Here is a 25,560-nt window from a genome sequence, read left to right on the forward strand (position 1 = left end):
ATTATCTTGCAAGGATGTGTGATGGATAAACTAGGCAAAGAAGGGGAAGCTTTTTCTGGCAACTTTGGCAAGTTTCTTCCAAGAAAAGAAAGGAAAATTAAAGAAAAGATTCTTGAAGGACCAAACGCAGCAAGGCATTCGATTAGTTTTTCCCCTTTTCACATGAAATGCTAGACTGTTAACCACCTATAGGTATTCCATTAGTCTGAGTATCTAAGTGGATTACCGTAGGTGTAAGTCCCATACCCCCACTCATCCCTTCTCCTCCCAGGACTAGCAACGAAGCGTTTTTCTGTGTCGCAAATTGCACTTTCAATTTTTTTTAACGGGGAGTACCTATCAAGTCGAAACAAGATAAGTTTAGACTCGGTGTCCAATTTCTTTTTCAGACCTCTTTTGTTAGATTTCTTTATTTACAAGTCCTTTAGGGTTGGCTTCTTATTCATTTCCTGAAGATTAGATCGATTTCCTTGTCACTGAACCAAGATGTACCCCATAGCTTTGATGTGCTTGTTTCCATTATCTGGATCGTGCATTGCCTCGTTCCCACAAGTGTTGGAGTCATCTCCATACCCACCTGTGCCAAAGCCAATTCTGGAATCATAATTTTTGCAATCTTTTCTGTCGTCGGCAATGATACCGATTCTAGGTTTGGAATGTGCTTTCCATATCGAATCTACGTAGAACCCTTCCTTGTTATAATTTAATTGCAAGGATGCCTCGTAGCCAATCAGCAGCTTCCACGTGTTACGACCTAGTGACGTGTCAAGATATTGCCCGTCAGCGGTCATTGAGTACAAAGAGCTGGCTTGCTTTTTGACGAGAATGAACCTGGACATGTTACCGATCTTCACCCCTAGACAGATCTTGGAGAAGGATGTATTCCAGTAGGTCGGTAGCTTGGTCTCTTGTAAGTCAAGCCCAGCCTCCCCCCCTTGAGGATTAAAGTCATTCATGTTACTCCAGAGTTGCGAATCAAAGTGGACGGTTGACTATGTAGATGGAAAAGTTGAAATGAGTTGAATGATAATTGGATTCATATATACTAAAACGAGTGGAATGGTTCGAAATATTTTACAGCGGGACAGGGGAACGTGATTTGTCTAGTTTACGAGAATTTGAAGCCCTTCGCATTGAGTCTCAAACATTTTTTTTCGTCCCCTTATAGGGGATCTTTCTTTCACGTTGTTAAATATAACGGTTAAAGATATAGCCAGGCTAGAATAAAAATCGTCTCAGATCGATGAAGACTTTTCTCTTTATGACTATGCAGGTCCACACCTAGTTCACGCAGCCAATGTTTGGGGGATCCGCCTTGTTCACGTCACCCTCTGCATGGAAGATTAAAAAAGGCAAAGTGTCATCCATGTAGTAGTTCATTCTAAATGGCAAACGTTTTAATCATAATGAATAAAGGCTGATAGTTTCGAAAGAAACTGTTTGGGGCTGCGTCGGTGGGAGTAACGAAATAATTTGGATATATCAACAAAGTTGAAATGGTAAATAGGCCACCGTAATGATTACAAAAGCTGACGTTTCGAGCGTTAGCCCTTCGTCGGAGCTCCGACGAAGGGCTAACGCTCGAAACGTCAGCTTTTGTAATCATTACGGTGGCCTATTTACCATTTCAACTTTGTTGATATATCCAAATTATTATGTTTAATCATAACTTTGATGTCGTCTAAGATGGTATAAAGAGGAAATTACAGAAGGTGCATTACAAAAAAAAAAAGCGGAAAGGGATTCCTGCCAAACGTTGTTAAACCAAGGACAGAAGAGGGAAGAAGTAAAATATATACAATAGTTTTAAAAGAATGGATATTGGGAATATCGTGAACCAACCCGTAGCTAAATAAGTTTTATTACCTTGACGTTTTAAATAATCTCAAAGACATTTGGATCATTTTCTAGGTCTTTCCATTTAGAGCTCGAATGACTTTCTTTTACGATTTTACAAGCATCTTCACCCTCTTTAATCTCTAGTCTGACGATGATGATCCCTTTAGGGCTACGTAATGTAAAAGGTTCAGTTAGGAGGGTGGTAAGAGCTATATATGGAAATTTGAATAATGCCCTTTGTGAGCATGATGACTACATTAGATAGTCATTTCCCCACATGTAGCACATAGTGAAGATATCTCCTTTTATCAAGAAGTCACATGTCAAATTTTCCCTTGACTCACGGGTAATAGTGACGAGAGACAAGATACCTTGTTGTCGTCCATTTTCATAACCATGGTCCATCCTCAGCCTCCGCAGCCCTCAAGGTCATCAGTCATGTGACAGTAAACGTTGACCTTCCCATGATCCACTAGAAGTTGATAAGCTCTGTTCTCCTGTGACCTGAAGTAAAGCAGTTTTTTTTTTGTACTTGTTAGTTATTTGTTTCGTATATTTATTGATTTACTTTTGATTACAGAGAGTAATAAGTGTGTTCCTATGAACTGGTTGATAGGACCGGATGGGAATATAATTGGCTGGAGATCATGGTGCACGAACCAAGCTGTGGTTTTTTCTCAAGTTTTTCTTCCTTTTTTTTTTTTAATAAACTCGATGCGTGCTGGGCTGTGCGGCTTTTTCTGGCCCGAGTTATGGTTTATGTTTGTAATTTTTTCATATAGCAAAGTATACTTATTACAGAGCAAAGGTTAATTATAGCTGTGGGTAACCTGATATCTGTAAAATGATGAATAAATTGGCAAAATAGGAAAAAGGGCTCGTGGAGGGAACTTTGACAGATTCATCTAGCTAACGAGAAAATACATCATGGCTGTCCTAAATGATTCAAACGAAACATATAACATGGCCTCTTTGTTCTGTATCGGCAATATTTTCTTCTTAACGTCAGCGAAAGATGCTGCAAGACAAAAATGATCTTTTTTTTTGGAAAAACAGATGCAATATTATATCATTGTCCAGGGTTTTCAAACCTAGCCCTAACCTTAGGCTTAAATGAGTGAACAAATTTGATTTACCTTTTACTTTTGTAAATTTCTTTACACGAATGAAGGAAAGGACCTGTAATGAGGTGAAGTACAAAATTGAAAATGTATTAAGTATATTTTTGAGCTATGTTTGTATATACACACACCCTAGTCTGATGATGTAGATGCCTTGATGTGCATACGGTGCAGGATAAGTACAATTAGTTCAAAACTGACAAAGAGCGGTTACTCAGCAAATGTCACCTATTTGATTGCAATTGGGAGTAGAGCTGGTTGCTTGAGAAGCTATCTTAATAAGTTTACTAAAATTATTAATTAACTTATTACTTAAAACAAAGTGAATGAGTCACTAGTAAAAATCTCGGGATGGTATTCCTACAGAACTCTCATTCCTGGTTATAGAGACAGTTTTGATTGATAAACTCCACGCTGGCTCAATTGGATCTGATAAGATCAGCGTACGAGCTATGTTTTAATATCATTCATACTTTGAATATTATACCTTTGCACGTCAATCCATCTCCATAGTATTGTAGTTTACACGTACATTTGTACGATCCATTGGTATTGTTACACACAGCGTCAACACTGCAGCTGTATGATCCCTCAACACACTTATTAATATCTGAAAGGAAGTTTCCCTGTTGTATTCATCAGTAATATATATGATAGCATTCAACTTAGGGAGAGATGGAACCTCTTTGGTTGCCGTTTTGTTTCCTTGCTTTGTGGAGGGGTCGACTTTATTATTGTTTTGTCATTCTTTCACATCGACTTAAACACATGTATGGATAATAACTATAGTGAGTTGCCTTTGAATTTCGAAAATTTCGTTGCACGAAAGGAAAACCTGTAATGAGCAGAATAATAATGATAATTTGCGTATTAATGAGGCATATTTGCATAAGTTGATAAATCTGTATTATATTTATATGATTTTCTTTTTTAAGTAAAGCTGGTTGCCTGAGGAGCTCACCAATCATGCTTAGCGGATGACAGTCGTGTTTGGACCTCAGGGTATGAAAGATTAGATTGAATTTGGATCACCATTAAACATGTATGATTTTCGAAGCTGCAGTCGTTCAACACAGTTCGTACCAACTATTTTTTTAGCTGCAAAATGTCTACTTTGAAGCCTCTTCGACTCAGTATTATCCACTGGTGTATATTTAATCCAATCTTTCGCAACTAAGTTCCTCTCTGGTGGTATTTTCATGAAAGTTGATCCACTATGGGGGAGTGTTTTTCTGTGGTCATGGCAAAGCGAACAATCCATCTCAACTTAAAGTTTGACCGTAAGCTGTTTGTAAGTGTTTTATTCTGCGCCGTGCAAGTGTATGTCAATGTTGATAGACACAGTAGCCGCTATTTAGCTTGAAAATGTGCTCCTATTTTTTATTCTTGGAAAAGATCTTAAGTCCGTGGGCAATTTTCCGAGCTTATTTTTGAAACAAATGGAGGCCATCGTTTATATTATGGTCCAGAAACGCGCACTTGCCATTGTTTTTCCTAACCTTGCATATGCAGATGCGTTAGCTGCGTCTCGGATCGCCACGCTTGCGGATAGGCCCGAAGAAGCTTGTAAGAAGCTTGTACGTACCCTGACAGCGTCAAGTCCTTTTTTCAATAATGTCAAAAGCCGCCTCGCTCAATCAAGTAACAAGTACAATCTCAGGTCTTCTTCTACTAGTTATGTGAAAAGCACAAAAACTGACCGTTATGGAAGATTTAGATTTAGATTTATTTTTATTTAGGTTTATTTAGCTTCACCAACCGACAGGGACACCGAACAGCTTGCGCAATTACTGCGGGCCCAATAAACCCACCCATTCCACCCCAGGGGAGGTCATCCATCACACAGTAATCTCCTGTGTGGGAAATTAACGTCTCCTACCCCAACCCTGCAGGAGACGGGACCTCCATTTATTCGTCCCTATCCGAGAAGACCAGAATATCTAACCATTTCTTGATTTTATAGAAAGGCAGCAAATTCTTCTCAATTATTTTAAGACCCTGAGTGTTGGTCTGACCGGGACTCGAACCCTCGACCTCCCGCACAACAGTCCAGCGCTGTATCCATTGAGCTAACCGGGAGGCGTTTGGTTCGGAAAGTTTGTAACGAACAAGTTTGCCACTTATTTAAAGCAATATGTATAAAAACCTATGATTTATTATTGTATTTGGTAAGCTTACTTCCATGTATACAATTTGCTGACTATACCTGTAATTCAGATTTTTTGCAAGGGGTATAAATAAACAAACAAACAAACAAACAGACCCACAGTCGCTTGTACCGATTTGTAACTTTTGACCAGCTATTTGACTAAGTTTACCCTCGTCACAGTTTTGACCTTTGAATGCAGCAGTACACAAACGGAGATATCCTTTGTCGGTAAAACCGCTTTGACAAGTGGCGTTATTCTTGGAGAAGTTTTGAACGCAAGCGCTCTGAAGCCAAAAAGACAAAAAATTGAAAACCGCAAAAATATTAGTTTTTTTTCGGTTGAACCATTTAATTATGCCCAAGATTGTCTCTCATTTTGAAATGAGAGCAAATCAAAGAATCTCATCAAAAACTGAGGGTTACTAACTCGATGTAAATGTAGAGAATAAGCCAGAAATGATAACTGTAGTAATAACTATTATGAAAGATAAATATAATCGCGATCGTAATTACTTTACTGAAACCATTGCATAAAATAGCACCCACCTCAGCCGCATGATAAAAATAATTTTCTTCCTTTATCAGCGCGCGTTCGTGTCCTTCATGAGTAACATTATTCAATTCACATTTGTACTTTCCGTTTCTTTCCATTCGGTTATCAAGATTGATGCTGACGCAGTCGGGTTCCATGAGACATAAAGCTTCGCAAAACTTTTTCACCTTGACTTCAACGACACGAATCACGTGGTTTACGAGGCGTTTACTATTAAATGCTTTTCCAGACGTGAAGCCCAAAGTACGACATTGATCTGCTTCAGAGAAGTCTTCAAATAAAAACAAAGAAATCAGTGAATCGAAAAATGATACCTTAGGTGTTTTTTTTTCCTTTTTTTACATATACGATTCGCATTGATCTATACTGCCAACAGAATTGGCAGGAAACTTCCATTCTTCCAAATAGAAATGGATATCTTCAGCTAAGAAGTATACGATCGAAAATGACGCGATTTTATCTACCCATGCGATTTTTAGCTACCCACGGACCATTGCAGAAGAGCTTTACTAGACTGGAAGTCATCATTTCCTACAGCTGATCAGACAACTGCTCAAAGGCTACATGTAGATCCATAAACTGGTTTGTGTTCCATTTCTTCGACTTTAGTATTTCTGATCATTTAACAATTTCAAATGATATAGTCAAACGGGGGGTGACAACTCTAACATACGCTGTTTGAGCAGTACTAGGTCTTTAACTTAAGTCGTCCCGGAAATTTGGATCCTCCTCCCGAATTTTTGCGATATTTTCCCGGAATCTGATTTTTAGAATTCCCGGCAATTACTACTTGTGTAACCTTAAATATTACACGTTTTGCATGTTTAGCATTATTCTAAGCATGAATAGCGTCATTACAGTAAAGAATTTCAATTTGAATTGACAAAGAAACAAAACATCTTTAAAATGGCCGTATTTTCGTTGCATAGCATGCATCGTTCATTTCCTATAATGAGGTATTAGTTGTGCTAACGTGTACGAGTAAAAGAAGCCTGAAGTGTTTCGTCTACTATGTTGAGCAACGAGAAGCCTTCTGCCGCCTTGTGTATGCCGCTACAAGAGCGAGATCGACATTCTCTCTTGGGATCCACATTCCGGCACCGTCAGGCTCCTGTGTGCCCTTCACTTGGTATTCCACTCCGTCTTTGGTTACTCGATGACCAAACACCATCACACTTTTCTCACTGGCTTAGGATGATTGCTCAATAGACACATCTGGTTCTTTGCCTTTCGCCCTTTCAGCTCTTTTGCCTCCATTTTGTTTTGTCACAAAATCCAACCACTGCAACAAAGGAGCACTTTCTTGATCGTGCAATGTCACCTTGGCTTTTGGCTTTCGACAGTACAAAGGAAGAGAGCCTGGCCTCTGCTTGTAGATTTGTCTCACTCCACTAACTTTAACACCCTTCCCGTATACACGGCAAAATTCACGCCTATAGATAGATAAATAGGTAAATAAATAAATAGATAAATAAATAAATATATAAACTCATAAAAAATAAGTAAAGAACAATGTGAGCGGCGATTGTCCACTTAAGGGTGTTCATACGTCTTTCATTCAGTTTTCCTTTAGAGCAATCATTCTAATCATCCCTTTGAGTTTAAGAGACATTGAGCATTTTCTTATCATTGCTTTGGTTTTATGTCAAAACTTTCATTATCGGATCATTTTTAACCCCGGGGTATTTCATATTCAAAGTTTGTTAATTCATTGTTAATTTGTTCACTAAATAGGCCTTGTAGAGGTTTTCGGCGCCATCTTGACGGGCAGGCAAAGCGGTCAGAATTTACAGCGTTTGTATGGGAATCCGATGTCATATAACTTTCCAAAATTCAATTTTACGCAATTTATGGATCGCAACGTTAAAATACTAAGTAGAAGATTGTATTCACCAAGTTTGAAGAATGTAGGTTGAATAGAAGACGCTCAGTTAATTTTTCTAATTTTTCATACATTTTGTTTGTAATTTGTTTCCGCGCCGCCCCTTCTACCCTGCGAAAATTTACAGACAAATGTATGGAAAATTAGAAAAATTAATTAAGCGAGTCTTAGCCACGCTACATATCCTTCAAATTTGGAGAATACAATCTTCTGCTCAGTGTTTTAACATTACGATTCTTAAATTGCGTAAAATTCGATTTTGGGAAAAGTTAGGATGTTACTAAAAATGGTAAAGGAGAACGTAGAACGGAGAACGGGGAACGAGGAATGGGGAACGGGGAACGGCAAACGGCGAACGAGGAACGAGTGTACAGCGGTAACCCACCTGAGAATTCAAAATTTCGGAGTAAAGGGAACTAAAAGGGTCTGCCAACTAGTTTTAAGCACGTGCTCTTCGAACGCGATCGTCGGAGCAAAAAGCATGGACGCTAAGTGTAGGTTTTATTGAAGGATTTTACTTTGAAATGTTGAGTGCCTTATAAATTTAGTTTTTGTTTGGCACACATTGCAGGTTGCATAGAAATCAAATCTTCGGAGAGGTGAGTATCTTACAATTCATGCACAACATTTGAACAATCAACTCAGAACTACAAGCTCGCCGCATTTATTCTTATATTCATAGAGTAATTGTACTGCAAGGTAATGAAGTTTACCTCCAATATCTTCACCGTTACAACCTAGCAATATCAATAATGCTGTAAAGCAAACAGCTGAATGACTTTCACGCCCATTATGGGAGTCCCTTTCTCTTGATTATGATCAATGCAGTGTAAATATTATTGTAAGCATTAGCATGAATGTAAATTCATACACCTACATTCTTGAAGATATAACTGATGTTTTCCTGTTAAATTAAATGTTATTAAAAGTTCTGTCACTGTTTGATTTCTCTATTGTTTACATGGAAGTTTATGGGTCGATACAAAGATATGTTCCTGATGTTATTTTGCGGCAAGGTAAGCAGATATCTGCATGTAGTAATTTTAATAACTAAGCTGGTTATTACGTTTCCTAGCTCATTTCAGTTAATCTAAGATATTACCTCCTTGCTACTTATCTGCCAAAAATGCTGTTGGGCAATGCAAACAACCAACATACCCAAACTCTTCCAAAAGATGCCGATTTCAGGAAGGAAAAACCAATAGAGACGTCAGAACAAATGGTGGCAGCCTTTGCAGAAACGTTGACTTTGAATCCTCGCCTCGGAATACTAGGCTACGTGGCTTCGCCTGGGCAATAGTTAAATAAAAGCGAGTCGTCTAATTTCGCTGCAAGCGGCGACCTAGCGATAAAATCAGTGTTTGTAAACATCGTTTACTCCGCCATTTTGAATTCTCAGGTGGGTTACCGCTGTACACCCGTTCCCCGTTCGCCGTTCCCCGTTACCAGTTTTAGTAACATCCGAAAAGTTATTTGCCATGGGATTCTCATACAAACACTGTAATTTATGATCGCTTTGCCTACCCCTCAAGATGGCGCCGAAAACCGTGAGAAGGCCTATTATCAGCAACGTTTTTCATAAAATGCGAACTCTTACCAACAGCCTTTACTCCGATGTCTTTGAGGTCCGTTTTTAGAGTTCCATCTTTTAGCGACGAAAGCAGTGTGCTCCCATGCACTTTATTTTCCCTGAAACATCGACAATGTTCCTCCAAAAATGTTTTGCGTTAGCCAGCTGCATATATCCTCGACTTCCCATTCCTCAAATGACTTCCCAACTGATATAAAAAGCAAAAACAGTACTTTTTCTAAGCATTACGACAGTAATATAAGTAAAGTTGGAAAGCTTCCGGATAACATTAGGATATTTACTTCAAACTGTTTTCCTTACAATTTATTGGTCGTGCCTTGGTCGCTATAGCCTAAGCTTGCTCTTTTCGCCCGTAGAGTCCAAATTTGTTTCTGAAATGGACTTCACTGATGCTCACAAAGCGAGGAATAAATTAAAAACCGTCGCTAACCATACATGGAACCTTGTTTGATGCGTTTATACCTGTAACGGATCTGCACGTGACTGCTGTGAAGGTTGCACGTGGTTGAATGGAGTGTGGAACCCAACTGTGTGCCCACCTAGTAGGGTGCGTTTCCGATTGGTTTGTGTAGCACAAGCCGCGACGCTGTACTCGCTGTTTGAATGTTTTCATTTACAGAAGATTTCATGCCTAAATTACCGAGTTGAACGTAAATAACAACGTGAAATAAAAATTCCTTCGATGTCCGATTTTTTTCTGCAATGTCCCGGAATTATCGCGTGTCCCCCGGAACAATTTTGGCTTTGTCCCGAAACAGCGTTTGTTAGAGTTGTCACCCCCCGTTAGGTCAACTCGCAGTCGCTAATATATGCTGCCACCAGAGGAGGAATTTGATGATATAATCGCGGATTTTTCTGAAAAAACGTGCTACATATCTTTGATTAAAATGTTATTGATTGTTAATAATGATGTTGATAGTTTGTGCTTTTCCCTTGACCATGAAAGTTTTAGTGACTTTTTGTCGAAGAACGAGGTTATTATCTGAAATACAGGTAAGAATTCACCAGCGGGTCAACCGATACAGTGGACACACAAAAGGCAAGTGGTGCAACAAAAGGATGAGTCCATGCATTAATTCAAGTGACAACTTTCACAAATAGGAACCTTTATCGTGAACAAATCCAAACGAATCCAAAACATACTACAGAAGATATTATAGATGACAAAAGCGTGGTATGAAAAACAGGAAAACACACGTAATTTAACTGCAAAATGTAACATTCCATTTTAGTCTATTACAGCAAAACCTTCACTTCGTCTAAACATCCGTCCAACTATAATTGACTTGGTTAATAAGTTTAAAGAGCTGACCGTTCAAAATGACGGTTGCCATGCTAAGACGCAGCTGAAAGAGTTAGTATGGATACTGAAGATGAAAAAACTGATAAGACATATGCCTTAGAAAAATATCAGTTATTTTGACTAAATGGAATTATAAAAGATCAAACTTCCCAGTTTTCTTCCCTCACAGAGGAGTGATGGTGAAACTAACCTTTTGGTGTGAAAAAGGCGGTAAGGCTGGGTAGCAAAAGAAAACATATAGAATTTGAATTTTTCATGGCGCAGATCACTTTCCGAGCATAAATTCCCCAGAGATGTGAGAACTAATGTTAATTATCTAAAGTGAGTTTGGTTAAAAATTCTTCTTAATAAAAAATTCCTAATTTCCTTCTAACCAATGAAACCTGGATGACATTGGATTGTTTTCTTCTTTCTATAAAAATTTCCTTTGTCAATGGGAATAACAGAAATTTAATTCAAAGGATATGACTAAACTATTCAAACTACCTTGCTAGTCTTCTTTACAAAACAATTTATGATTAATGAATGAATTTAACGAACAGTGGCACGAAACTGAAAACATTCTTCTTGGGATGTAGCAAGATGCTAATTTGCTGATATAGTAAAATCAAAAGTTTATGTGTTTTAAATATTTGGCTCCAGTTGGGCTCAAAATTGCCCTCGGCCTTAAAATAGTCTTGGAGAAAATGGAGTCATTCTTAGTATTCTAAGGAGCCTCCAAGTGTCTTCCATTGTCTCTCCGGCAGGCTTAGATTAGAAATTTTAATGGCGTAATGAAAAATACAATGGCCCGCGGCAGGTATGATAAAATTAAATTGAATTGGACTTTAATGCACACTCCCCCAAAAAGGCTTTTCAGTAAACTATATGATTATCAAATACAACAGAGGAAAATACAATATCTTTTATCTAAACAGCCATGAAACACCTGGTAAGCTTTCGCGCAAACATGTGATATCTTCACACGTGAAAATAATATTTTATTACACCTGAAGAGAATATTCCTATGGTGATTTAATAAATCGCACCTTCAGGTAGGGAAAGTGAAATGGTGGAGTTTCTCATAGTTGTTTATATAGTAAATTGAATATTACATGGCTGCTTGGACATACGAAGTCTCTCATCTTGTGTTGAAATGTATTCCACTTGTTCGCTTCCCTCAATCGCGAAATATTTCTCAACACTCTCTGTACATATATCAGAATATAGCAAATGTATGCTATATAAAACCGTGTTAAAACCAGTTTTGTTTTAAAAACTCGTTAAATAGCTGGCTTTGTCTAAGCAGCTGGGTCTTTCTGTTCTTTTGGATGATAACTATATCAAAGTATTCTGTCAAGAATTTTACTAATTCCGAGCAAACTACCAAAAATTGTAACAGGAAGGGATTGAGAGGAATTTCTGTGCTTAAAAGATTAAAGAAAAAAAAAAAAAAACATTCAAGTCTGAAGTTGTCCATCCTCGCATTTTTAAACTTTATATATATATATATAGATATATAAATATATCTATATATATATGCAGTTAGATATAGCTCTTTGGCAATACAAAGCTATGCTTTTACGTCCAAATCGAGCACTCTGCTGGGATTAGTCAAGTCGTGCAATTACGCGAAGCTAACTAGTTACTAGTTTGAGCTCGTTTGGCCCAGAAGGCCGAAACAGTAGTAAGTCAGAAGTGCGATTTTGAGCTTTGAGGATACGTGCGTTTTTTCACTCGATTTGCTTGCTTCTACTTTGCCTTTTGAGCGCATTTTGCTTCCATTTTATTTAATCCTTTATCGAGAAATGTCTTCTGAAGTTATGGAAATGAATACTGAAACGTCAAACGACATTTTTCCGCCGCTACCGATACAAGTATTCCGGACAACGAGTCTTCGCAAGATTCAAGTATAGTTAATGGTGACCGCCTAACTATACACCCTACGAGCGGCAAGAGCGGCTGGAACTACTGGTACAACGACAACGAGAATGCAGGCCGCGACAAGAACAATCTATCTCAAGAGAAACCACAGTAGGGACTTTAAACAAAACCACGACGGCTACGGCAACGAGAACGTGGAAAAGCAATAGATCTAGGTCCGGTTGTTCAGTGGGTGGATAACGCTTTCCAACGAATAAATCGCTATCCAGCGGATAAGTGTCACCAAAACGTACTGCGCTATCCACTGGATAGATATTTATCCAGTGTATAGCGTTGTCCATCCTTAGAACAACCAGGACCTAATTGGCAGAACAATAGCCCAGCTCGTGCATTCTAAAACTTTGTACATTTCTTAGCCGTCCTTTGCAAAACAACAACGTGAAATCACCAAATTCTGCGTCGTCTGCGAGGCGAAACCGCGGCGGCAAATTATTTTAACTTACATTTGGAACTCAACGCTACTTTTATGCGATATGTTGAGTTTGAGGTCTGGCACGCTATGAGACAGTAAACACATGCAGCCATTTTCGAAATTCTAACCAAAAGTAGAAACTCATTTTTTAATCGACGTCTTCCGTGGCGGTTCCGTCCTGACTGTTTAATATTAGGGACTTTAAGCAAACCCCGACGGCTACGGCAATGAGAACGTGGAAAAACAATAGATCTAATTGGCAGAGCAATAGCCCAGCACGCGCGTTTTAAAACTTTGTACATTTCTTAGCCGTCCTTTGCAAAACAACAACGTGAAATCTCCAAAATTTGCTTCGTCTGCGAAGCGAAACCGCGGCGGCAAATTATTTTGATTTACATTTGGAATTCAACGGTACTTTTATGCCTTATGTCGAGTTTGAGGTCTGGCGCCCTATGAGACGGTTAACACATGCAGCTATTTTCGAAATTCTAACTAAAAGTAGAAACTCATTTTTTAATCGACGTCTTCCGTGGCGTTACCGTCCTGACTGCTTAAAGTCCCTAAAATCCCTAATGCTACAACGGCTGAAGTCTGCTTTCTTCGGGCCGGACCCGAGAACTTCGGCCCGCTCGGTTTTCGATGCCCTGAAGGAAGCCGGAGTTCAAGATACTGACATACAGTGTCTTCAAATTTTGGCATAATTTGGAAAAACGAGCATAAATTTTTGCACTTTTTCTTAAAGTAGCATTGTTAGCATAATCGGCATATTTTTAGTTTTTTGAAGGGAACATTACCAGAGTCATGACGTTCTTGGTCTTTAAAGGCCCATTTTCATTCGAGATGCCTTGCGCGCCCAGATCATTTTTCATATATGTATAATACGCTATTTTCCTCAAAGTTGCGGAATCGCTTTGATATCTTCTTCCATCTTACTAATTAGGGCTTTCAAAGTTCCATCTTGAATCATGTGCGAACAACAAACTGTCGTAGTATCCATATCAGTAAATAGTTTTTAATTCTTACATGTATGACGGTGAAAAACGTCATTTGAAAAGTTGATGCTGCCGACGAAGCGGTCTAGAGGAAGGCCGGGTCTGCCCGGCTCGGCAAAGGTTATTCGACTTCGAGAGTCTGTGTATGATTTATGGAGGGCAAGGAAAACAACAATGGGTTTCGGTAACACTACAGACAGTGCTTTTGCAGAAATGTTATTGCATTGTTCCTACGATGGAACTAGAGACTCCGGGGAGATTTTTTCGAGGTGAGAATAATTATTTGACTGATTTTTACTTGAGATCCTGAGATATGTATGTAAGCGATCTCTTTTGTACAGGTCATTATTCTATAATTGAAATGCGTAAAGTAAATCAGTTTTGGCGAATATTGGTTATTTGTTTATATTTCATATAGTGTTGAAGCCGAACAATTTCCTTCAAAATCAAGTAAGCTTTGTACAAGTTTTATACACAGACTCGATTTATGAGTTTTCAGTCTCAAATATTTAGCTGCAAATTTTTCTACTGTGTTCTTCACCAAATCTTTGTTTTTCTTTTTAATAGTGTTTGTGAATGACTATCAGAGTTCGCCATTTAACAATAGAGCGATTCCAAAACAAAAACAAACGACTGAAAAGGATCTCGGATGAAAATGGGCCTTTAAGATTGATTATTTTCAAGTTCTGTCCGTGGCTCAGTCTCTTTTTATCGTCTTGTGGGGAGGGGAAGAAAGTCACCGCAATACTGCGTTGTTGGTCGTCTGGAGGACCGGGAACACCAGAATTAACGATTGCGTCGGTCCCAATTCCCGCTTTCACAGGCAACAAAATGGCGTCGAGCAACTTAAAAGGAGAACAGCTTTTGATAGGCCAGAACCCGCCCAAATAGCGAGAGATCGGAGCCTGAAGAAAACCAATAGTATATCAAAGACCAGGGGGATATCTGACGTGAAAAAAGTCCCATTACATGATCGCACTAATCAGTTTCCTGATCAGCATATGAGTGTTAGAGGTAACACGATAGTTTGCACTGCTTGTAGAGAAGTTGTTTCATCAAAGAAAAGCATTTTTTCATCCTTTTATGCTTCCAAAATCCATGCCAGTGGGGAAAAAAAAAGATCAAGATGTCGAAGTTGAGAGAACAAACTATTACCGTAGCACTAGAGAGAAGTCATCAGGACAGCATGTGTGTCACTCAAGATTAGGAAAATGTGATGCTTTATTAACTATAAATATATGATTGGGGTTTTTGAACTAGTTTTGTGTTTTGTTTTGTTTTGTCTTTTTTTATTTTTAAGCATGCATTAAGAAAAAGTAGCACAATGTTCAACAACGAGCATACTTTTGAGCATAAGTTGGAAAAAATCAGGTACTGCTAGGAATATAATATGCTACTTTTACCAACGAAATAAGGGCCTGATCCGAGGAAATTGACATTCGAGGAGAGCTTTTTCGTGGAAAGGATAGACATTGACATTTTTCAAAATGTGGAAGATGGAAATACTTTTTCTGATATACCGATGGTGATTCATACAAGAAAATGTGCATTTGTAGCCACCGAAAAGGTCCATAACTTTTGAAACATTCACTTTTCCTCAAACACATGCTCCAGATTTTCGATGAGGAAGATTTTTTTTAGCAAAAAGCAATGCTCAAATTCGAAAACGATCCAAACTGTCTGACTAGATGCCTTTTTTTTATTCTCGTCACGTGAAATATCATTTCGAACCATTTAAAGTGAACATGGATCGACCAAACTCGACCAACTTCGATGACCACCGTGGTCCAGTTTATCAAAATGAAACGAGATGAAGACACAAAGACAGATTAGGAATTTCTTTCAAGAGGTACAATTAAAGTGAGAACTTATTCCTATTGAGTTGGTGGTCCAAGAATATTCCGTTAACTCTGTCAACGATTATTCGTCTTCCTGCCTGACTTTTCGACAGCTGTTTTAACCAGTTTCCTCCTTTTTTTTGTTTTATTCAAATAACTTTATTCGTTCGTCTTACAGTCACTGATCTGTTTTGCCACCAACTAAGAGGTTGCCTTTTGAAAACTCTCCGACCAATTATAATTTAATAAACATATTTTTGATGCCAATAAATTCAACTAGATTGATGAAGAAGTTCGAAATAGGATATTCTTATTTGAAATGTAAGCTCTTAATTTAGTTAGGAAGATTGAATAGCCAAGTTATTTGAACTAATAGTGAGTATAGATTAGTGAAACCAGCTGTCTGTTAGGAAGTATCTGTCAGATTTCAATTAACTGTGTCGAAATAAAATTTGTGGTAGTTGGGGAATCAAGAGAAGGAAGCTGCATTTAGTTTCCTCTCGGCCGAATAAGGGCTATTTAAAGAGTGTACCACTACAGAACTTATTTGCAGGTCTTTTAACAACTATTCAAATGATTTTTCTATACCATGAGTTGATGATTTGTGTTTCTCGCCTGACCATGAATTGTGATTGAGTTTTTGTCGGAGAACAGGGTTCTTTGCTGAGTTACAAATAGGAATTCACCAGCGGGTCTACCAATTGATAATAGAGGAGCGGTGCAACTTATGGATGAGACCTTGTACTTAGACCAGATGTGCTAAAGGAAAATCAAACTCCCGAACGATTTCCTTTATACAGAAAGCAGTGATGGTGAAACTAACGTTTTGATGTGACAAAGGTAGTAATAAAAAGGCTAAACAGCGACAGATAACACAAAAAATATCCATGAAATATCCATGGCACGGATTACCTTTCTAGAATAACCTCCTAAGAGATGCGGGAACGTATTTGAATAATCTTCGTTCAGAAATTTCTTCGGCATAGAGATTAATACAATATCGCACAGCAGGTATGATCTTGGAAGGAGATCATTACGCTACGGGGCTACAACAGGCAGTATTGAAAATGCCGAGAGGAAGCAGTCAAATGTCCCCTCTTGTTTAGCGGTCATAACTTTAAAGGTCATCATAACTATGTATCGATCATGTGGAATGTGAAAAGATAATATCACTCGAGTGATATTCAGCTACCTGCAACCTTGGCCTGTTTAAATTCTTAATTCAGGCTGCCTTTCGGTGATTAATCAATTGCTTCACTCGGCTAATTCCTCAAGTAAATCTTACGGTTTCTATATAAAATGTCATTACGTAAGCTCTAAGTTAGACTTTTAAAAACAGTTAAAAATATACTGGACTAGTTTTCCTTTTCATTTGAAAAAAAAAGAAAAACAATCTAAAGGTAGATTTCTAGAAGTCTAAGCGTGTGATAGAGAACGTACAAGATAAGACAAATATTGCCAATAATGACTGAGTTTTACTGATAAGTCATTTACACGCCAGGTCCTTATTGTTATTTAATGTTCGAGCGAAAATAAAAAGTATCGACATTAACGAACAATTCATAGATACCATATCTAAGACATAAATGCTAAACTGAAGTGATGGGTACGAGGTGACTATAATAGCCTGTATAAAATTGTGTCAATGTTGCCACATTATTAAGGCAGGCGGGGCCAGCCCAAGGCGAGCGCAGAGCGAGTTATGTGCGAGAAGAGGAGTACCAAAAAAACAAAATCAACTTATTTCGATAGCATTGTGATTCATACACCCTAGTGGGATTTAATTTAGAATCTCATAGCTTAAAGTAAACACGCGCTCTGATTGGTCAATACGTCAACCGGAAGAGAGGGTATTTAGCGTGGAATCGCACTAATGCATAAAGCGATATCGCTGACGTGAGTCGCGTGCAAAAATTGTTACGAACGTAAAAACGTAAATACAACTAGTGCTATGAAAATATGAACAAATATGAACAAATTTATAGAAAAGGATTGTCTTCCAAATTTTGAATTGAAATTGAAGTTTTTAGAAAATTGGAGGAAACCACTCACGCTCAAAAGTACGAGAAAACGCATAGAAAAACAATCAAATTGCCAGAGACGAGGGAAGAAAGCCAAACGACAGTTCTCGCCGAGGAAAACCAAACAAGCGTTACGAAAGAAAACCAAAACAGGTATCAATGCCGGAAAAGGTCAACCATTTTTTCCCGAAATCCAAACCATTGTAGCCTATACAGACGACGAACTGGTCTCTTTTAGATAAAACATGGTTTCAAAAAACACCAGACGGCAAATTCACAAATTCGAGTGGTCGCAAAACAGTCATCCAAGCGCTCCGTGGTGATTTCGACCCAGTGGAGATATCAGAGCTCACTGGCCACTCTAATCCGGATTCCATATCCAGCTACAGCCATAATCCTCTGGAAAAACAGCGGCGAATGTCGAATAAGTTGGCCGGTTTCAACCCACGCCAAGCACGACAACTACCAACGGCTATTCAAGTCATACTTTACGGGAGATTGTTCTCAATTGCTCAGACACGCCAAGCAACACAGCAGCTACTAGTGACCTTGACAGCAATGCCAGTCGTTCCAGTTACCTGATGGCAGGAGCAGTTGGCGGAATGTTTACTGGAGTAACTTTTAATAATTCTCCAGTAAATATTTCCATAAACTTTCAGTCCAGCATTGACACCAACGAGCGACTCCCTGCGATGAAAGAAAAACAGTTAAAATTGTGACTTTTAACTGAACTGATTTTCGCTAGAGTTTACCGAGAAATTCCATTCTAAATCATTATATTTTGAATACACTTTTTTTTTACAACTGTAAAGCACTTACCGGTTTTTTGTAGATCTTGCTTTGATACCGGAACGCTTGAAATTTTCATTTCGCTTGAGGATTTGACCATTCAGTTGTTGATTGTCGGCGCCACATTTTGCCAAGTTGAGTGGTAGCAGGCAAATCTCTCTCTTAAATAACTCCGTATTCTGTACTTTTAGTTTTTTTGCTGAAGATTGTAAAATGTGAGGCACCGCTTTCTCCACGAGTTTGAAATAAAAGTGGTTTTCATTCTAAAAATATCTTGTTCGCTCCATTCGCTAGATATTGACACCTGACTTTGAAAGGGTTTCCATTGTTTGCGCACTGGCGTGGCGCACAAAAATACAAAGCATCTGGTTTCGCCCTGTGATTTGGTGGCTTTAGCTATGTGATTCAATAAAAATTCACGAGGTACAATTAAAATTGTCGACGGTTCAAACGTCAGCGACTTACCTTGCTTTCCATTCCCGTAACAATGACAGTTCTGACAGTTGACTTTAAAATGACTTTCTTAAGGGCGCGCGTACGGAATAAAAACAAACAATAACATTGCCGTTTTAATTTCTTGTTTTCTTATTTTTATTCAGTTATGCGATTCAAGAAAAATTCACTACCTGACTCGTGAATTCCACGTTAAATTTCACTTGAAAAATCGATATTCACCATGTTCTAAACGAGTCAGGGATTGGGTTCGAGTTGGGACCGCAAAGCATCTATGGATTGATTGAAGGGACAGACGAGTCATATTTACAAAGTAATTCTGAAATGCCTCACTATAATTGTTGCGTTCCTGGCTGTACAAACAGCTTTAGGAACGCTTCACATCTGCATTTCTACAGATTACCGAAAGATGAGTTTACCAGAAAGCAATACAAAGTCATTTTGAAGAATGATTCGCTAAAATTAGACTCCACAAATACTCGAATTTGCTCAGACCATTTCGAAGGTGGCGAGAAACTCAGTCGAGCTCATCTGCCGACTATATTTCCTTGGAAAAAGGCAGAAAGCACTAGACGACAGCTAAAAAGAGTCATCAGCTTCGAAGAAAATCTGGCAATTCAGGAAGCAAAAAAGAAGAAGAGGGAGGAAAAGAAAGACATGGCACAAGCATCAGTGACAGTCGAACATGAGAACAATCGTGAGACACAAACATCTCTCACAGGATTGGAAATCGAAACAATGTTAAAGGAGTTGCAAAAGCTTAAAAAGGACATCAGTGAATTGACAAATGAAAAGAATCAGCTGCTGGAGAAAAATGCCAAGTTGAGTGAAGAAAATGCAAACCTACTCGAGGCAAACTTAAAACTCGAGCAAGAAACAAAAAGACTAAGACACTCTCTTGAAAACTTTCGTTTCGATATTGAGAAATATAAAGACAATGCTGAAGACATTGCCTTTTATACTGGTTTACCAGACTATAATGCACTGCTGATATGTTTCGACATGGTTAAAGATGCAGCAGAGCATATTGAATATGAACATGAACGAACGCACCCAGGAATTCAGTGTGGCAGACCTCGATGTTTAACCAAGTTCCAAGAGTTTACTTTGACACTAGTGAGATTAAGGCTTGGATTGCTGGAAAAGGACCTTGCTCATCGGTTTAGTGTCTCAAGACCCCTTGTATCCAAAGTTTCAAGGGCCTGGACGAGATTTCTGAGGGGACAGTTTGAGCCACTTATTACTATTCCACCCAGGGAAGTTCTCAAACTCTACATGCCTGACATTTTCAAATCCTTCTATCCAGACTGTGTCATTATTGTGGACTGTACAGAGTTTGAGATGGAGAAACCTTCAGCACTTAATTCTCAATCTGCTTGCTACTCGTCATACAAGTCTAGAACGACGATGAAAGCCTTGCTTGGTATAACACCCAGTGGTGCTTTATGTTTTGTCAGTGAGCTATTTCCTGGTTCAACTTCTGACAAGGAAATAACAGCTCAAAGTGGACTGTTGGACAAGTTACAACTTTATGATCAAGTTATGGCAGACAAAGGGTTCAACTGCACTGATGAGCTTGCTTCTGTGGGAGCAGAACTGATTAGACCAGCATTTTTGGTTAAAGATACACAATTCTCAAAAGAAGAAACCAACCACAACAAGATTGTTGCCAGTTTGAGAGTACATGTTGAGCGATTGATGGAGAGAATAAAGAATTGGCACATCTTTGACCACCGAATTCCAATTACTCTTGCCCCCATAGCATCTGATATGTTATTTGTAGTGGCTGGACTTTCTAATTTTTACCCTCCTTTGATTAATTAAAATTTATGTGAATATAAAGCAACATTTTAATACTTAACAATGGTATGGATTTATGTTTTATTGCCTTGCATTAAAATAGCATTGATAAACTAGTGTTTGATAATGTATTATGATATTGCCATCATACCACTGGACTGTAACCAGACTGGTTATAAGTCATTACAATAATCCAAGCACACTACACATGTAGTTAGTAAATATTTTACTCAGTCAAATATGAACATAACTGTGTACAATGTATAAAAATACTGAGTTAATGTGTAGAGACAAAACAGATCGCTGTTTCTTTCAAGACAAAGTTTATCTAATCTTAGCTATAGCAAATACCTATAGGGTGGTTTTTAAAAAACCTGTGAAACAATTAATACTATTTACTTTCTAATAGTGCCAATATTAAACAATAGAAACAAAAGCATTTAAGCAGAAAAGCACTAAACATGTACAAAACTTAGTACGTGTTTCACAGGCTTTTGAAAACCATTCTACCTTCACAAATATATTGTTTCCACTCTGATAGTACTAAAAAGTGTGCAACATAATTTGGGCAAACCACTAATTCCCACTAAATTTTTGATTTGCCTATTTCATTGTGTAGTTTTCTTAAATTACACACTTTTACTGAAATGAACACATTGATTTTGACTGTTTTAAACTGAACGAGCATTCAATTTAGGAATTCCATACTTGACTCTAGGATACACCTCTGCAAAGCAGCCACCTCTTCAACTGGACAACGCTACATTTTTCAACAGAATCCCTTGGAAGTTTTGCCCCAGGAATATCTTCCTGAGTTAGTTTAACAGTTAGTTTGGCTTTGCTCTCGCTTTCAGCCATATTGATTTGGAAAATCTGTCCCTTCAAACAATCCATAGATGCTTTGCGGTCCCAATTCGGACCCAATCCCAAACTCGTTTAGAACATGGGGAATTGCACTCATCGCTTCGCGATTCGTGCGATATCGGTTTTCCGCGTGAAATTTAACGTGGAATTCACTCGTCAGGCAGTGAATTTTTCTATAGCATTAACTCCTGAGACAAACATGCCTCCAAATGAGCTTTATGTAAAGTTTAAGTTGGCCTTTGGTCTGATTCAACAAAGCTCCAGTATATCAAAATAAAGCAAGATGAAGACATAAAGCTAGGTTAGGAATTGCTCTAATTTAAAGTAATACAGAGTGAGAACTAATTCGCAATAAGTTGATGATCCAGGAAGGCTACACCAACTCTGTTCACAGTTATTCGTCTTCCTGCATCATTTTTCGACAGCCGTCGCTTCTTCTTTCCTATGTGATGAACCTAGTCTATAGCATTTCCAATAGTTAATATTGGGCTAGACCAACCTTCTCCTTTTTTAGGTTCATTCAAACCACCGGTATCCTATTAGTTCGTCTTTCAGTCTTATTTCTTTACCACCACCAGTGAAAACACGGATCATGATTCCGCTGATTTCTTGACATAAACGCGCTACAATATATTTAATTGAGAAGTCAACGATTGCAAACTTTACCACCTTCATGGAAATGGAATTTTTTAGTATCTCTGAATGTAAAAGCTGACACTGAACAAGGCCTAGTCTGGGACCTTAAGTTGCCTTAAGTCGCCTTAAGTCGCTTTAAGTCGCCTTACTTAACCGTTAAGTCGCTAATGGTTACGCAATGTTATGAGGATTCCACCCTTCCCAACTGGCCCCATTCACCTCACTTTAATCATAAGGATTAGAGGAGGAGGTATGGTGGATCAAAATGAGTCCAGTTCTGGTGTCTAGTATTGGACCATTGCATTGTGTTCTTGGGTAAGATACTGTAAGCTCAAAGTGCCACACCTTTTCCAGGGGGGAGGTAACCCTGCAATGGAATATGAGTTTAATTATTGTTATTGTGAGGCGGGTAATGGCTTTCATATTCATGGAAATCCCATATGAAAATAGTAATGTACCTGTCTAACCCCTGTGCAGGCATGAGTAATTCCTACAATGTAGTCAATGTAGGAATCATGACAATGTATACTCTTCCATTTTCTTACTGACACAGTATTTCTGTTTCTACAAAATTTCTTTCTTGTATTTCATGATGAAACAGTTGATAAAAAGGTTGACACTGTATAATGTTATCAGGATATAATAGATATTGAATCATCGAACCTACAGTACCAAATCATCAAGGTAAAACGATAGAAAGGTATTCTGGAGAAAGGCTCAATTCTTGCCCCTAACTGATACCTTTAGCAGTAAAAATATTGTTATCAAAAGTCAACTAAACTAAACTGAAGCTAAAGTTTATCCATTTAGCTTACCCAAAATAAAAGAGTGACAAAAGTGAGCCATTTCTCCAGCATAAACACATTGATCTGTACTAGCTACTTCCACCATGGTATTCGACCAACTGATAACATTTGAACTCTGTAGCTCGACGAACCTACTAAAGGGGAAATATTTATATATCTTAAGACTTTGAAAGTCTTTTGGTACATTCACTCTTCGTCAGTTTGATGATCAACATACATGAACCACTTCTAAGCCGAGAAAAGCCTTTTACAGTAACCATGGCCGCCAATCGTATTTGATCACTTGACTTAAGTTTTGTCTAGTGACCAAAGTGCACGCGAGAACAATACGCACGCGAGCCAGCTGAAAATTGTACAGAGATTCTTTCCAATCCACATGCGTAGAAAAAGTCCGTCGTGTGTCTATTGACTGGTTACGTGCTTGCATTGCGGAAATGAAAATCCTACCAGTGACATAATTCGAGGTAAAGTAAAGGAAATTTTTCGGTAATAGAAGATAGTAAGGGCGTACTTGGTGAGAGAATCCCTCTAATGTTGTCTCGCTCCTAACTTCGAAGCATGGAAACTAGTTAGCGGCGCAAAGGTTACTGGGAGAATTAAAATGGTGGAGACTATAAAGCCAGTTATCAGCTTGGAGAATTTCGTCGTGACTCGTTAGTTTCTCGACAGTTGTAAGGTAACAATGAATGCTTTTATACCTGTAATACTGCCACCAGGTTAAAAATCTTCTCCTCTTTTTCTTTAAGCCTTTTGATCTCCTGAGGAACATGGGGCGTAACAACACTCCTCCAACGCACTCGGTTCTGTGCGGTCCTCCTGAGCTGTGCCCATGTTGTTCCGATGGACTTCACCTTTGAGTCATACTTATACACATTTATTTATACACGTTTATTTAACAATAACAATAATATTAAATCCTTGTTCCCCTGGCTCCGCAGATAGCAGTGCTAATCGAGGCGGGCCAGGATAATCAGTAAAAGAAGAGAAAAATACACACAGTTAAAACTACAGATGAATAAATAGATGGTGAATACGAAAAAATTAAGTCTACAGAAACAAGTATGTGGTTAATTCAAGTTGACAGCGCATAATGTTGTGAGAGGTGAATACATAAGATAAAATGGATAAGGTAGGATCGGCGAGACAAAGGTGATAGCTACTAAGAGTATTTACTAACTTCAGAGATTATCGATTCTAAATCTTCGTGGGAGTCTTCTAATTCTAATATATTGAACAAAATCGTACGAATTTTTCTTTTAAAGATGAATTTTTGTAGTGTTCGGAGCTTAGTTAGTATCTCATTCCACAGTTTTGCACCGATTCTTGAAAACGATTTTCGTTCAATTTCAAGTTTTGATTTTTTAATGTAAAAGTTGTTGGAGGCTGAAGATCACGTATTATATGAATAAATTTTTGCTCTGGGGATGAACAAATCCTTTAATTGTGAAGGAATAACATCATTATTTACATCATGCATTGTCTCAGCTAGCAATTTATAATAACAAAAGTGAATAGGTAAAGGAACAGAGGAATGGCGTGATCATACCTGTTAGCTCGGGGGTGGAAGCGGAATAATTGGATCTCACTTATTCATTATTCCTTTCATTTTTTTCGATGTTATTCATTATTCATTTTTTAATTTTTCTCGTTATTCATTATTCCATATTCGAGTTTTTTAGGCAGTTTCTAATTCGCTTTATTGTGAAATACATGATTTCACTTCAATTAAAATATGATTTAAAACCGTCAGCGTCATGTTCAATCTAATTACCGTATTTATTTACTTAAATCCAGCCTGAGGTTTATTTAGACATCAGCCTTATAGGTGTGGCATTTATTTTTACATACTGTACACTTTACAAAAATGTACACTAAACATCTACACTATAGGGACTTTAAGCAGTGACGACGGAAAGCTCTTACGATGGCGTTCGACACATACCTTTTTCCATAGTCCTATTTACTTTGCGAAAATTATTGGTAGATATCTAAGCATCATAATTAACAATTATTCCACGAGCGCGCGTTGGATATGAGATGATAGATAGCCAACAAGGCGCGTAGCGCCGAGTTGGCTGTAATCATCTCATATCCAACAAGCGCGAGTGGAAAAATTGTTTTATTAAAAACGTTAATTAAAATTAACAAATTTTATTAAATTTTTTAGTTCCCTTTTAATTTTAAGCTGACACATATGCTTACCATATTTGTAGATTATGGTATATTGGCTCATATAACATAATGGCTAAACCAATAAAAAGTCTTGAATTGCATTATCCAATGATTCAGTTTTTAATAATGTTTGATATTCTTATTTTCGATCATCGGATTCAGTCTTTCGTCTCTATAACGTAACCCAAAAAACACTGGAATTTTAATTGATAACGTATTTAAGATCAAAACAACACAGTTATTCAACAATATAATAGCATGAATTCTTGGTAGATTTGGTGGTAAATACCCGAAACCACATTTTACTGATTCTTTCTGATGTGGAAATATTGTCACTCAACTTTCTCAAAATTACATTAAGCTTTTAAAAATAACACAACGAAAGAATTAACTTTGAGATCCTAGAATACTTATAC

At 38.0% G+C, this 25,560-nt stretch overlaps 1 protein-coding gene and 1 pseudogene across 1 annotated transcript; one reads left to right on the plus strand and one right to left on the minus strand.

Moving 5' to 3' along the window:
• On the minus strand, positions 1 to 2,279 carry LOC148728877 (putative skeletal organic matrix protein 5; annotated as a pseudogene).
• Positions 2,280 to 19,082: 16,803 nt separating this feature from the next.
• LOC111346503 (uncharacterized) lies at positions 19,083 to 20,779 on the plus strand. Its single transcript, XM_022953793.2, has one exon. The coding sequence runs from the start codon at positions 19,191 to 19,193 to the stop codon at positions 20,688 to 20,690; it is 1,500 nt and encodes a 499-aa protein (XP_022809528.2). The 5' UTR covers positions 19,083 to 19,190; the 3' UTR covers positions 20,691 to 20,779.
• The last annotated feature ends 4,781 nt before the right edge of the window (positions 20,780 to 25,560 follow it).

This window comes from Stylophora pistillata, chromosome 6, assembly GCF_964205215.1.
Source record: "Stylophora pistillata chromosome 6, jaStyPist1.2, whole genome shotgun sequence".
NCBI classification, from domain to species: Eukaryota; Metazoa; Cnidaria; class Anthozoa; order Scleractinia; family Pocilloporidae; genus Stylophora; species Stylophora pistillata.